The sequence below is a fragment of the Vombatus ursinus genome, unplaced genomic scaffold (assembly GCF_900497805.2).
Source record: "Vombatus ursinus unplaced genomic scaffold, bare-nosed wombat genome assembly UNPS02014779.1, whole genome shotgun sequence".
Classification (NCBI taxonomy): Eukaryota; Metazoa; Chordata; class Mammalia; order Diprotodontia; family Vombatidae; genus Vombatus; species Vombatus ursinus.
In genome coordinates, this window is record NW_020954557.1 from 23,053,860 (window position 1) to 23,069,617 (window position 15,758).

The 15,758-nt window shown below is 38.8% G+C and overlaps 1 protein-coding gene across 1 annotated transcript in view; it reads right to left on the reverse strand.

Annotated features, from left to right (window-relative positions):
* The window catches only part of ANKAR (ankyrin and armadillo repeat containing), an 86,073-nt gene extending 78,993 nt beyond the window's left edge, over nucleotides 1–7,080 (reverse strand). Inside the window, 1 exon segment of the mRNA XM_027866010.1 lies at nucleotides 6,483–7,080. Within this exon segment, the coding sequence (XP_027721811.1) occupies nucleotides 6,483–7,080 (598 nt within the window).
* Nucleotides 7,081–15,758: the final 8,678 nt, after the last annotated feature.

Below are 15,758 nucleotides of genomic sequence, written 5' to 3' on the forward strand. Positions count from 1 at the left end.
GTGGTTTCTAATTGTGGTCACATAGTTCCTGGGTTTGTTTCGGCAAGTAGACTCCTAAATATTTTATAGTGTCTACAGCAACTTTAAATGGAATTTCTCTTTCTACCTCTTGATGTTGGGCTTTGTTGGTAATATATAGAAATGCCAATGATTTATATGGGTTTATTATATATCCTGCAACTTTGCTAAAGTTGTTTATTATTTCAAGTAGTTTTCATTTGATTCTCTAGGATTCTCTAAGTATATCATCATATCATTTGCAAAGAGTGACAGCTTTGTTTCTTTGACTATTCTAATACCTTTAATTTCTTTTTCTTCTCTTATTGCTAAAGCAAACATTTCTAGTACCATATTGAACAACAGTAATGATAATGGACATCCTTATTTCACCCCTGATCTTATGGGAAATGCTTCTGCTTATCTCCTCATTACATATAATGCTTGCTGATGGTTTTAGGTAGATGCTACTAATCATTTTAAGGAAGACTGCATTTATTCCTATGCTTTCTAGTGTTTTTAATAGGAATGGGTGTTGTATTTTGTCAAAAGCTTTTTCTGCATCTATTGAGATGATCATGTGGTTTCTGTTAGTTTTGGTGTTGAGATGATCAATTATGCTGATAGTTTTCCTAATATTGAACCAGCCCTGCATTCCTGGTATGAATCCCACCTGGTCATAGTGTATTATTCTCATGATAAGTTGCTGTAATCTATTTGCTAATATTTTATTTAAAATGTTTGCATCTATATTCATTAGGGAAATTGGTCTATAATTTTCTTTCTATTTTGGCTCTTCCCAGTTTAGGTATCAGCACCATATTTGTATCATAAAAAGAATCTGGTAAGACTCCTTCTTCACCTCTTTTCCCAAATAATCTATATGGTATTGGAATTAATTGTTCTTTAAATGTTTGATAGAATTCACTTGTAAATCCATCTGGCCCTGGAGATTTTTTCCTAGGGAGTTCATTGATGGCTTGTTCAATTTCTTTTCCTGAGATGGGGTTATTTAAGTATTTTACTTCCTCTTCTGTTATTCTGGGCAATTTATATTTTTTGTAACGTTATCATTATAATGTAACATAATTATGTAACTATTCATTACATAATGTAATATTCATCCATTTCATTAAGATTGTCAAATTTATTGGCATATAGTTGGGCAAAATAGTTCCTAATTATTGTTTTAATTTTGTTTTCCCTGGTGGTGAATTCACCCTTTTCATTTTTGATACTGGTAATTTGTTTTTTTCCTTTCTTTTTTTAAATTAAATTAACCAAAGGTTTATCTGTTTTATTGTTTTTTTTCATAAAACCAGCTCTTAGTTTTATTTATTAGTTCAATAGTTTTCTTAATTTCAATTTTATTAATCTCTCCTTTGATTTTCAGTATTTCTAATTTGGTATTTAATTGGGGATTTTAAGTTTGTTCTTTTTCTAGCCTTTTTTAGTTGCATGCCCAATTCATTGATCTCCTCTTTCTCTATTTTATTCATGTAAGTATTTGGAGATATAAAACTTCCTGTAAGAACCACTTTTGCTGCATCCCGTAAGTTTTAATATGTTGTCTCATTATTGTCATTCTCTTGGATAAAATTATTGTTTCTATGATTTGTTGTTTGACCCCTTCATTCTTTAGGATTAGATTATTTAGTTTCCAATTAATTTTTAATCTATCTTTCCATGGCCCTTTATTACATATAATTTTTATTGCATCATGATCTGAAAAAGATGCATTCAATATTTTTGCCTTTCTGCATTGGATTGTGAGGTTTTTATGCCCTAATACATGGTCAATTTTTGTGGAGGTGCCATGTACTGCTGAGAAAAAAGTATATTCCTTTCTATCCTCATTCAATTTTCTCCAGAAGTCTACCATATCTAACTTTTCTAAAATCTTGTTCACCTCCTTAACTTCTTGTTTATTTTGTGGTTAGATTTATCTAGTTCAGAGAAGGGGATGTTGAGGTCCCTCACCAGTATAATTTTGCTATTTCTTCCTGTAACTCCCTGAACTTATCCTCTAAGAATTTGGATGCTATACCACTTGGACCATATACGTTTAGTAATGATATTACTTTGGTGCCTTTTAGCAGGATGTAGTTTCCTTCCTTATCCCTTTTAATTAGATCTAGTTTTGCTTTTGCTTTGTCTGATATCAGAATTGCTACCCCTGCTTTTTTTTTTACTTCAGCTAAAGCATAATATATTCTACTCCAGCCTTTTACCTTTACCCTGTGTGTATCCCTCTGTTTCAAATGTATTTCTTGTAAACAACATATTGTAGGATTATGGTTTTTAATGCATTCTGCTATCCGCTTCTATTTTATGGAAGAGTTCATTCCATTCACATTCACAGTTATTATTATCTATGTCTTTCTCTCCACCCAACTTCCCCTCATTTGTTTTTCTTTCTCCTTTTTTCCTTTTCTCTCCTCACTAGAGTTTTACTTTTGACCACTACCTCCCTCAATCTGCTCTCTCTTCTATCCCCCCTCCCTTTTGTTTCCCCTTTCTCCTCCTACTGCCTATGTGGCAAGTTAGATTTCTATACCTGAGTATGTTATTCCCTCCTTGAGCCAAATGCTCATCTCTCTTCTTTCCCTCTACTGTAATATATCTTTGTGCTTGTTCATGTGATATAATTTACCCTTTTCTTTGTGCCTCCTCCTTTCCTCTTTTCCCATTACAGTTCCTTTTCACCACATCATTAGGTTTTTTATCATCACATCAAACTCAACTTAAACCCACTCCCTCTATGTATATCCCTTCTAAATGTCATAATAAAGATACAGTTTTCAAGAGTTATAAGTATCATCTTCCCATGTAGGGATGTAAACAATTTACCCTTATTGGATAACATGTTGTGTTTTTTTTTCCTTTTCTTGTTTACCTTTTTATGCCTCTCTTGACTCTTGTATTTGAAGATCAAATTTTCCTTTGAACTCTGGTCTTTTCATCAGGCAAGTCTGGAAGTCCCCTATTTCATTGAATGTCTATCTCCTCCCATGAAAGATTATGCTCAGTTTTGCTGGGTGGTTGATCCTTGGTTGTAATCCAAGCTCCTTTGCCTTATGGAATATCATATTTCAAGCCCTCTGATCTTTTAATGTAGAAGCTGCAAGGTCCTGCCCTGACTGTGGTTCCACAATATTTGAATTGTTTCTTTCTGGCTGCTTGCAGGATTTTCTCCTTGACCTGATAATTCTGGAATTTGGCTACAATATTCCTTGGTGTTTTCGATTTGGCATCTCTTTCAGGAGGTGATATGTGGATTCTTTCAATGACTATTTTATCCTGTGGGTCTGGGGCCTCAGGGCAGTTTTCCTTGATGATCTCCTGAAAGATGTTGTCCAGGCTCTTTTTTTCATCATAGCTTTCAAGTAGACCAATAATTCTTAAGTTATCTCTCCTGGATCTATTTTCCAGGTCAGTTGTTTTTCCAATGAGGTATTTCACATTTTCTTCTATTTTTTCATTCTTTTGATTTTGTTTGACAGATTGTTGATGCCTCATAGAGTCATTAGCTTCCAATCGCCCAATTCTAATTTTTAATGAATCATTTTCTTCAGTTAGCTTTTGTACCTCCTTTTCCATTTGGCCCATTTTACTTTTTTAGAGAATTCTCTTTAGTGAGTTTTTGTGCCTCCTTTTCCATTTGGCCAATTCTACTTTTTAAGGAGTTGTTTTCTTCAGTATGCTTTTTTTTCCCATTTTGTCAAAGGAATTGTTCAATTTTTCTTCTACCTCTCTTATTTGACTTTTAAAATCCTTCTTGACCTCTTCTAAGAAGGCTTTTTGGGCTTGAGACCAGGTCACATTCCCTTCTGAGGTTTCAGATGTGGGTATATTGACAATGTTGTCCTCTCCTGAATTTGTGTTTTGATCTTCCCTGTCACCAAGATATTTCTCTATGGTCATTGTTTTTCTATGTTGCTTTTTGTTCATGTTGTTTGCCTTTTTTCTGGCTTTTAAAGTTGACCTCTGCTTCTGGGGCACAGGGTGGGGCACTGTCCCAGGCTTCTTGTGCTGTGGGCTAGGGGCCTGGTTACTGGTTTGCTGAGGTGGGGCTTGCCACTGGCTTACTGGGATGCCTCCCTTCCTGTACTGGTCCCCTTCAGCCACAGCAAGCAATCCCTCTAGACTCATGAGCTTAAAGACTGTTGTATCTCATCTTTCTGCTGACTCCACTGTTTCAGGATTTTTCCTGGGGCAATATTCTCTGGGTTTTTCAAGGTCAGCAAGGGAGGATGAGAGCAACTTACTGCTTACTCTGCCATCTTGACTCCTGGAAGTCGAAATAGGTGATTTTCTATGTCAGTATATGGGATAATAGCTCTAGGAGCAGCCGCTGCCCCTGCTGCCACTGCTACTGATTCAGTCACTCCCAAGGCCTGCTCCTGGTTTGCTGGAGCTGGGGCTCTATTGGCATGCCCTGCAGCCCTGCTCTGTACTGTGCTTCTCTCTCACCCAGTTCTAACAGTCCCCTCCCACTGACCTTCCAAGTAGTCTCTGGCATCTATGGGCTGAGAAGACTGGAAACCACCACTGCTGCCAGTGATTCAGTCCCCTGATGCCCCCCCTGGGTTTGCTTAGGACAGGTCTGCTCTGCGCCCTGCACGCTGAACGCTCCTTTCTCAGGCCGGTGCAATAGTCCTTTCCTATCAACCTTCCGGGTTGTCTTGGGCTGGAAATCTGCCTCACTCTGTCTCTTTATGGATTCTGCCACTATAGAATTTGTTCAGAGTCACCTTTTAAAAGTATTTGAAGAGGTTTAGGGGAGAGTTCAGGTGAGTCCAGGCTTTCACTCTTCCATCTTGACTCCACCTGTCCTATGTTATAAGACAAGGACTGCTTCTCTGGAAGGGATGGTCCCCTGAAATAGGCCAAATTTCAACAACGTGCCTAAACTCACTGGACTATAAATTAGAGAGCTGTGTTCTGTCCCTGATCTGTTTCTTCCCCTGTAGTTGAGATGATTGGACAAGATGGTCTCTAAGATCCTTTCTAGATATATCAGTCAGATAATTTATAACATTTGGACATTTTATTCCACCTCAGTTCTGCCTCATTTTCAGTTAGAGCTTGACTGACCTTTCTCTGTGACTCTTGACTGACCTCTCTCCTACCCACATAGGTAAGTCACTTCCCTACTTGAGAGTGGGGGAGAAAGCTCAGCTTCCTCTATTGAAAGTTATGTTGGGGGCATCTAGGTGGCGCAGTGTATAGAGCATCGGCCCTTAAGTCAGGAGGACCTGAGTTCAAATCCGGCCTCAGACCAAACACTTGACATGTACTAGCTGTGTGACCTTGGGCAAGTCACTTAACCCCAATTGCCTAATTAAACAAATAAAATAAAATAAAATAAAATAAAAGAAAGTTATGTTGACTCAGTATCCCATGATCCCAGTCCTACTTGTCAGTAAGTGTTGAGGGAGGTGTCACTTAGTCCCCTGATAATTGATCACATAGCCAAGTCATTCCCTACCTATGACCTTTGTCCCCCTACCTGCCAATTGTCCCATTCTCGCTACCTTGGGGAGGAATTGAGATGAAAGGGCCTAGCCTCTTCTGCTAAGGTGGACATATCTGAATTATCTTAAAGTTACCTGTAAACACTGAAGTCATCACTGATCTTCAGTGATCAGCTCATCTATGTGTTGCTACCTTGGTGTACTTATAATTTTAATTCTCTTTGTCCTGAGTTTTGCCTTGTTAATCAGTGTGAAAAGCCCAAATGAAGAATTTTCCTTTTAACACCTCCTCTATAAAAATCAAGGAACTGAATTGTACTTAACAGGTGATGCTTGAGTTCCCTTTCAATTCTAAAAAGATATTTTAAGGATTGTTTTGTTACAGTTTGGTGCGGAGGGGGAGATGGTGGTTTTAAGTCCTTTTTCCTCCCCTTCTCCAAAAGTATGTTTGCTATATGGGATGCCAGTCCACTTCAGACTTTGTGAATGCCAAGTGTAAAGAAACAACTGACCTTGATAATTAGAATCTAGTTATGAAGAACAATTAGTTTAAATAGGAAGCTACCAAATGGCCTGAATATCTGGAGCGGTCTCTCTCCCTCCACAGGGTAGTATCCACCTCACTCTCTCCCCACTTCCAACTGACGATATCTTTAGTGTCACTTGCCCTGAGGGTAGTTTATAGTATTTGCCCCCACATGCATAAATTCCTAGTTACAAGCTCTGGCTCACAGTAAAAATCTTTGACCAAAAAGCCATGATAAAAAAAAAAATGCAGACATGCTGGAGTGTCAGATACAACATAAAAATGGGTAGCAAATTCATCATTATTTTTTAATAACTGTGTATAGAATCAGCCTTAAAACCTCAAAGTATTTACTTATTAACTTTTGGAAGCACTTTTTGTGTATGGGAGAGAGATGTTCCATCTACTTTGTGAAATGATCTAGAATGATTTCAAATACAACTATGAAAAGTATGATTTGAAAAGAGTATATATACGCTTACCTGCTGCACTAAACTCTTGAAAGATATCTTTATCTGTTTGAGGCTTCCCTTCAACATCAACATCCATAAGAGAACGCCACATTTCAGAGAACCGCACCCTTTTTTCTTTTGGCATATATATTCCATGCCAGAGTGATTTTATCATGTAGTCAACATTAATCAGAATTTGTCCAATTCGAGTGTCAAAATAAGCAGGAGGCAGCTGGCAACATGAACTTTGATCATAATTAATATCTAAACTGATGGAAGGAATTTGATTCAAACAATAAATTCCAACAGACAACTCTCTTAGGATCTGATGGACTTCTCTACAATCCAGGTTTACATTTGGATCCACTGGTGCTAGCAGGATTGCAGTGGAGAAGCCTACATTTTTCAATTCACTTATAAGTCCATCTGGGAGTTGTATATGGTTGCGTATGTTCTCTTGTCCAGAGAGCCAACTAGCAACCACAGTAGCAAGTAAGTCTTGAACCTCACTTCGGTCATACTTTTCAAAAAAGGCACTGGCATTCCTCTTCACCGCCAAATTGGCCCGATAGGTAGCTTCATCTGATTGCTCAAATCTAACTAATCCTTTTTTTGGATACCTTAACATTTTCTGAAAAGTTTCTTTTTGAAGTTCCTAGAATTAGAAACAAACAAACAACCACCACCACAAAGGTGACAAAGTTCACCATTGTTATGAATCTGGATTTCATAAGAAACAAATATGAAATCTATTATGCAAGTACTTATTCCATTGTTATAAAATTACTTTTTAATAATGAATTATCAAATGTCAAAATTTCAGTGCAACAAAAATAAGGGATCAATCAAACATGTAGTTAATAGTAATAAAAGGCGGTGTGGCAAAGCAAAAAAAGATCCAGGACTTGAAACCAGGAAAGCCTGGGTTCAAGTACTGTCTCTGGTACATGCCTTCTGTGTGACCTTGGGCAAGCAATATTAACCTCTGGAGGCTCTAGGCAACCCTCTAAGACTGTAAGTTTCAGAGAAGGTGCTAACCTATAGGGGCATTTCTTCTCTTGGGAGGAAAAGAGCATTATGGTTTTGTGGGACTGAATTCAAAATCATAGGACCCCAATGAGGGGGGAAAAGTGAATGAAAACCATAGAGGATAGCTATCACCTAAATAATTTCTCAGAACAGAAGGGTGTCCTAATTCAAAACAATGACTTGGAAAGTTTAAATAAATAAAGATTTGCAACCCTGCTATTTTAAGCAGGAGCGGTGAACTTATTTGTAATGGCTACCATGCTGATATTCTTCAGTGTAGATGGCTAACAACAAACCATATCATTTCAAAACATAACCCACTTAAGACTCTTTCACTCAAAGCAATAACTTCTAAGTACCTTAATTAATATTTCAGTGGTTTAGATGAAATATTTGAATTCTCATTTGCTAACTCTAGAATGTTTATTCTCCTTAGAAGTCTGTACTGCCAACTGTCATGCAATAGAAGTATCTTTGATAGCAGTGTCCATGTAGATAACTAGTATCCTTTATATTGAAGGTTACATCTTTGAGTTGCACTTTTAATGTAGTCTTTGAAAAGAGGGTTCTCTATTCAAGAGACTAGCATTTTGAACATACATTTAGGCATCTCTTTTGCCATTTCTTTATGATGAAATCTTTCTCTTCTCTTTTATAAATGTGAGGATTGTTTTGGACATCCTGTAATACCTACTTGTTCCCTGAGGTGTATAAATAGTCTGTAAAAGTGATATCAGCTGACTGGACACTAGTCTGTATTTATGCTCATGAATTGTGATGTACATTTCCATTAAGTGGGAAGGGTAAATATAGTTCAGTTGTAAGGTACAGGGCCATGCTGACTGAATACCTATTTATAATAATTTTACAGTGAAGGTATTTGAGGCTAGCCGGCACAAAATTTTTCTACTCTAAATATTTCATTTTGCTGTATCTATTTTTGTGACCTTGTCACTTTCAGACTAAAAGGCTTAATGTGCAAAAAAAAAATGCTTACATCAATAGAAAGGAATAGATTCTTTATCCCTTAAATATCCTTACCTGTAATTGCTTTATGCTTTCTATAAATGTAAAAACATACATTCAAAGCTGGAAAAAATTTAAAAATGAAATGCATTCTTTGGCTATTCTTCTATATGAAATGCTTTATTTCACTGTCATACATTCAGTTTATTTTTACTTTGCATTTCAGTTGGAAAACTTAAGCTCAATTTTCAACTTTTTATACAACAAAGGTGTCAGGAAACATCTTGATTCTTGGAATAGTATGTGTCTGGGATGGTTACAATAAAACTACTTTTAAAAACTACATCTTGAAACTATCAGATTGGCTAAAATGATAGAAGGGGAAAATGACAAATGCTGGAGGGGATGTGGAAAAATTGGGACACTAATACACTACTGATGGAATTATGAACTGATCTAACCATTTTGGAGAGCAATTACAAAAGGACTTAGGAACCTTCCCTTTTGCATAGGAGGGTAACACAATCCTCCCAGTTCCTCAGGCTGAAAACCTAGGAGTCATCCTGGATTCCTCACTATCTCTCACCCCCAGAACACCTTATCCAATCTCTTGTCAAGGCCTGTTAATTTCTCAATTTCACCTTTGCATCAACTCTCCAATAAGCCCTCTTTTCTCCTCTGACACTAGCCACCCTCTAGTGCAGACCCTTATCACCTCACACCTGGATTACTTCAAAAGCCTGCTGGTGGATCTGCCTGCCTCAAGTCTTTACCTACTCCGATACATCATTATCAGAGCCTCTAAAATGATTTAACTAAAGTGTAGGTCTGATCATGTCAAACCTCCCCACTACATCTCCTGACCTGCCCCCGCCCCCGCCCCCACTCCAGTGGCTTCCTGTTGTCTCCAGGAACAAATGCAAAAATGCTATTTGTCATTAAAAGCCCTTCATAACTTTTCCCCCTCCCCCCTACCTTTCCAGACCTCTTAACACCTTACTCCCTGACATGCATTCTTCTATTCAATGACACTGGCCTTCTGGATGTTTCTTGAACAAGACCTTCCAGCCTCCAGGAATTTTCTCTAGTTGTTTCTCTAGTTGTCCCCCATGCCTGGAACACTCCTCTGCCTGCTGACCTCCCTGGCTTCCTTTAAGTTCCAACTAAAATTCCATCTTTTACTGGATACCTTCTCCAGCCCCTCTAAATTCTAGTGCCTTCCTTCCTATTTATCCCGTATATATTTGTGTTTGCTTTGCATATATTAGTTTGCAAATTGTCTCCTCCCTTAGATTATAAGCTCTTTAAGGGCAGGGGCTTTCTTTTGTTTCTTTTTGTATCCCAGTGCTTAGTATAGTGCCTGGCACAAAGTAGGGTTTTAGCAAATGTTTATTGATTGATAATAGCATTTCTGGGCCAAGGAGGTATAAACTTTAACTTTCCAACTGGATTATAAGCTCCTTGACTCCTCCAAAGCCATGTATTTCTTTGAGTCCTCTTAGGCACCTAGCACAATGCCTTGCTTAAGGACTTCTTTAAGGCCTTACTCCATTGATTATTTCCCCCTCTCTATCCTCTGCCTCTTCAATCTATCTTTTGTTCCACAGACTCTTTCTCCTTTCTTTTTTTTTTTTGGCTAGGCAATGGGGTTAAGTGACTTGCCCAGGGTCACACAGACACAGTGTCAAGTGTCTGAGGCCGGATTTGAACTCAGGTCCTCCTGAATACAGGGCTGGTGGTCTATCCACTGCACCACCTAGCTGCCCCTCTTTCTTCTTTCTAACCACAACACTTTTGAACTCCTGAGCTGGAGAAGACTATGGAGAGTCCCTTGGACAGGAAGGAGATCCAAAAAAAATTAATTCAGACCCATTCACTTGAAGGTCAAATACTGACGCTGAAGTTTAAATACTTTGGCCACATAATGAGAAAACAGGACTCATTGGAAAAGACCCTGATGTTGGGATTGAAGGCAAAAGGAAAAGGAGACAGCAGAGGTTGAGATAGATAGTATGGAAACAAGGAACATGGACTTGGACAGACAATAATGGAGGAGAGAAGGATCTGGCTTACTATGGTCCATGGGGTCACAAAGTCTGGACACAACTGAACAACAACAAATAAATGCTTGTTGTACACTTGTTTAACTAAATTGTTGAATTGCAACTACTTAGCCTGACATTAACAGTCTGACTTTAGACTGTCTTTTTAGCCTTGTTTCAGGCTACTTCCCTGTACTTCATTTGCCTAATGGACTACTTACTGTTCCCTGAACTCATTCTACACTGATCATCTCTTCATTTACTAAGTCAAGAGTGATCTTGGATTTGCAATCAGGGGAAATAGGGTCAAATTCCAGGTCTGCCATTAATTTTGTGACTAAATAGGTCCCTTAACCTCTCTGGGCCTCAGTTTCCTCATCTGTAAAATGATGTTTAAAAATTAATGATCTCAATGGTCCCTTCCAGTGCTGTGTCCTTGCCTGGAATGAACCCATTACTTTCTCCTCTCCTCAATCTCTATCCAGTGAGATCTTTGATACCTAGCTCAGTTATCACCTCCTACAAGAAATTTTTTTGGTTACCCTCCACTTTACCCTAAGCAGAAAGTGGGCTCTCATATCTCTTATAGACCTGCAACTATTAGTAGTTTCTAGTAGTAGTAGTAGTAGTAGATGATTCTAATTTGGATCCTAGTTATTTAGGGATATGTTTTATTTCCCCTGTTTAGTCTTATAACAAAGCACGGTTGTTGATTGAATAAATACCGTGGATAAAGGGCTCTGAAGTCAGAAAGAGTTCCTAAATTCAAATCTGGCCTCAGACACTTACTAGCTGTATGACCCTGGGCAAATCACTTAACCCTGTTTGCCTCCGTTTCCTCATCTGTAAAATAAACTGGAGAAGGAAATGACAAATCACTTCATTATCTTTGCCAAGAAAACTCTAAATGGGGTCAGGAAGAGTTGGACACCACTGAAAAATGACTGAACAACAACTATTTAAACTTCATGTCACCTAATTTTTTTTATATTGACCTATGATCTCATCTGTGTAGGAAACACCCCATGATGAAATTCCCTTTCACAGAAACAAATCTAGCAGCCCCTTTGTAACTTAATTAATCTGCTGTGTGACCCCAGAGAAGTGACTTAACCTGGCTGAGCTTCATTTTCCTTTCTGTCACATAGGGACAATAGTAGCACCTACTTTACTGGGTTGTTGTGAGGATCAAATGAGATAACATCAGTAAAGTACTTTTGCAAACCTTGAAGGGCTATGTAAATTCTTTTTCTTCCTTGCTGGTGCCACTGAGAGGTTAAGACACTTGCACACAGGCATCCAGTGTGTATTAAAGCAGCGCTTGAATTCAGATCTTGCAGCGCCCTCTCGGCAGGCTCTTCTATCCCATGGGCCGCTGCCAGTTTTAGCACCTCACAAATATAAATAAATACTGCACCGTGTGTGGGAGGAGCCAGGGTAAGGGATCCCCGGGTGCGAAGGTGGGGGGCGGGGCGTGTGGGGAAATCCAGTCCCCCAGAGACGGACCTAGTTGGTCTTGCCCACTCCTTCCCACGTTGTTACCTCCGTCTGTGGCAGGGAAAGCGGACGGAGGCAGGCCTTGCACTTCCCAGGTTCCCGGGGCTGGTGGCTCAGGGCCTCGGCCCAGGCTCGCAAGGTCCAGGGGCCGGCGGGTCGGGGGTTCGAAGCCGTTCCTGGACTCATGTGGGGGAGGGGCGGGACGGAGGCAACGACCTGGTCATCTCTGCGCTCCCCGGGTGGTCCTAAAGGGCAGTTTTCATGTGGTTTTTAAACTTCATTGGTGGAGGGAATTTTCTCACTGGGACTCCCTAAACCATTGAAATCAAAGGTCTTGTTTAAAAAAAAACAACAACCACTTAGTGACTAATATTCGAAGAACAATCAACCAATATTAATGTGCAAGGCTCAGTGGAACTACAAAGCACAATCCTTGTTCTCAGTGTACAAATGAGTAGGGGGAAAGATACGTATATAAATATATACAAACGACAAAATTGTGTAATGAGAAATTTGCAAATCTTAAAAGAGCTATATATATGTATGTACATATAAAAACATATGTATAATACACATGTACATGTAGGTATACAACAAATACAGTGCAAAGCAGTATACTGATAATGCCACAGGAATGCCAGATACTAAGTACTACAGGTGTTCTGAATTGAGATTTGATTTGGGCCTTGAAGGATGGGTATGAATTGGAGGACCAACATGAGGGAATACAAGTAATTTTGCAGGGACTTTGGCTGGAGCACAGTTCATAGGGGAATAGCAGGAGATAGTTTGAAAAATACCCCAACCAATGCATTTCCACTTCTCAAATATTCTCTGTGATTTTACCTCAGTTCTCTTAAGTGCCTTCCATGTATCACACTGATCTATGTGCCTGTCATATTACCTATGTAAACTAAAAGGTCTTTGAGGACAAGGACTTACACGTTTTTTTCTTTGTATTCTCAGCACTAAGCAGAATGCCTTGCATATAGTTGTAGCAATGATGTTTGATGGTACCTAATTACTTAACAGAAACCATTAATAGTAGCAATGATGGTTGAAAACATTAGATTGAAGGTAGGTATGTGCTAAATTGTATTAAGCCTTGAATGCTAAGGTGTTAGGAGGTAAAAACAATTAACGAATGTATTATCGTATTTGGTACTTTTTCCTGTGGGCTGGAGAACATTTTGGAATTTGTGCAGTGCTTTGAATCATCCCAAACTACTTGTGACCTTAGGGCTTACCAACAATTCTCCTGGTGATTCCATTTGGCCATGAATGGGAAAACTGCAAAGAACATTAAGAGCAAATAGAAACATGTATGGTGGGCTTAAAAAAGTTGTAGTAAATGAACAATGATGACATTAGCAGTGGCATTAAAAGCATGAAAAATATAGATCATCAGAATGAGGTTACTTCCTGATAGTCCAAGTGCTTCAGTGGGATACCCCCCAGATCCTGAAAAACCAATAGACAAGAATTACATGATGACTCCATTACTCTTTCTCAGTAGAGGGATCAACCACACCAATAAAATCACAAATTCTCACAAGTAACAGATTAAGCCAGAGAACTACTCAAGTATTGTTGAGTTTGGGGAGTAGTGATGAAAATATTTTTTTGAAAGATTAATAGTAGTGGTCAGCATGGAGTATAATCAAGAGACTAAAGGCAACAGAATGCCATTCTTTAACTTGGAGACTGTCCAAGTGAATTCTTTCAGGACACTAGGACCTACAGGTCTATTCCTCATCATTTTAGGTAGCACCCCAATATTCTTCGGGTCCATCCTGAACTCATCACCAATGACTTCAGAGAAGGTCTAAGTGAATTCTTTCATACTTGAACCAACTCTTCCAACTCTAACCTCAACAGTACGGTTGGTAAAGTTAAAGAAAGCATTTATTGGGGTGATGTACCCAAGTGGGCCTGCTCCCAATAAGGGAGAGCCCCAATGGGCTCTGCACCATGTGGGAGGCAGAGCATAGGCTGCAGGCCCTGCTCCGTTAAGCAGAGTGGCCCCTGCTTCCTGTAGGAAGCAAAGGCAATAAGCTAGGTCAAAGGTATGGTTTAAATACAATTTTATGGAATGGGGGAAGGGGACATGAGAACAGAGGGGCAAGCATGGCTCCAAAATGCCTGGGATATCAGGTAGTCTGGAGGTGATAAGCAAAGAGAATAGAAAAGGGGAGGGGAAGAATTGTTCTGGAATTGAGGGTGCTTTGTGAAAGTACAGATAAGTCATGGTGGGGGCTTCAAAGCATAGTCTTTGATCACTTTTCTGCCTGGTCACATCCTGCATCCTATCTCCTATCTCATGTGCTGCTTGCTCCATCTGCCTCAAGCACTCTTTTCTACATCATCATTAGTACACATTTTTGGGACAGATATTCCATATTATAGGCAAGAGGGAAAACAAAGTAGATTTCCTTTGATAAACTCCACAGCACTTTTTAAGTATCCCAAAGTACTTCCTGGTTCAAAGACCCAGCTTTTCAATACCAATTTCTCTACTGTTGGAAATCTTGGAACACTACAATTTATTTTTTTAGGCAGTTGGGGTTAAGTGACTTGCCCAGGGTCACACAGCTAATAAGTGTCAAGTGTTTGGTCTGAGGCCAGATTTGAACTCAGGTCCTCCTGACTTCAGGGCTGGTGCTCTATCCAATGCTCCACCTAGCAGCCCTGGAACACTACAATTTCAAAGAGATTAAAGTGGGTGTAGACAACTGCATTCCAAAGACAATACTTTGGCAGGGATAGAAGAGATAAAAGTTTGTTCTAACATCATCTTTGTGGCATCTAAAAGAAACTACTTTTGATATATTACAAAGATGATGTAAATTCCTATGAATTCATTTAAAGGAGTTGAATCAGAGATATCCTGCCATTCCTGTTATCCAGTACTTCCAATATATCCCACAGAAATTTTGTTGTAATAACTTGTGCTAATATTAGAAACATATCAAACAAAAACATGTTTCCTAAAAACAATTTGCCATGATATAGTTACTAAAGGCCATAAAATAGCCTCTCTATACTCATCTTCCTGTGTTTCATAATTTATTTCATTGCAACACAGATACAGATGTCTAAGCCTTCCATTTAACCTGTAGACTGAAGGAATCCCTACAGGAACAAAATTTAGTTTGATGTGTGGAAGAGGGATTGTGGAGGAGGTCTAGATATATTTGTTTTTTCTTTGAAATGTATATTACTGAGTTCACTAAGACAATGGGAAGAAAAGAGGAAAGAATATTGTGGTTATGAAAAGAATGAGATAGGAAAGAAAAGTTGAAAGTTTAAAAAAAGTTAAGTCCTTGTTTACAAAGAGAAATAAAGCAATTTGTGAAATTTTGTTGTTTTTCAGGCGTGTCTGACTCTGTGACCCCACTGGGGTTTTCTTGGCAAAAATACTAAAGTGGTTTGCCATTTCCTTTTCCAGCTCATTTTACAGATGATGAGCTGAGGAAGACCAGGTTAAAGGACTTGCCCAGGGTCACACAACTAGTAATGGAGGCTAGATTTGAATTCAGGAAGGCAAGTCTTCCTGACTTCAGGCCTGGCAATCTATTCATTGTGCTACCTAGAACTTCTGTGTAAATGGATTTAATGGCTCAGAGCTTAAGGCTTATTGTAAAACTGAGTAAGTTACCTGGATCTTAAAATTGTAGCAGTGATCTTTCTCAGAAGTACAGTGAGAGAAATTATTATTAACCAATGCTTTGGGGATATCCAGAGTTCTCCCCTTTTCATAAAGTCTTGATTT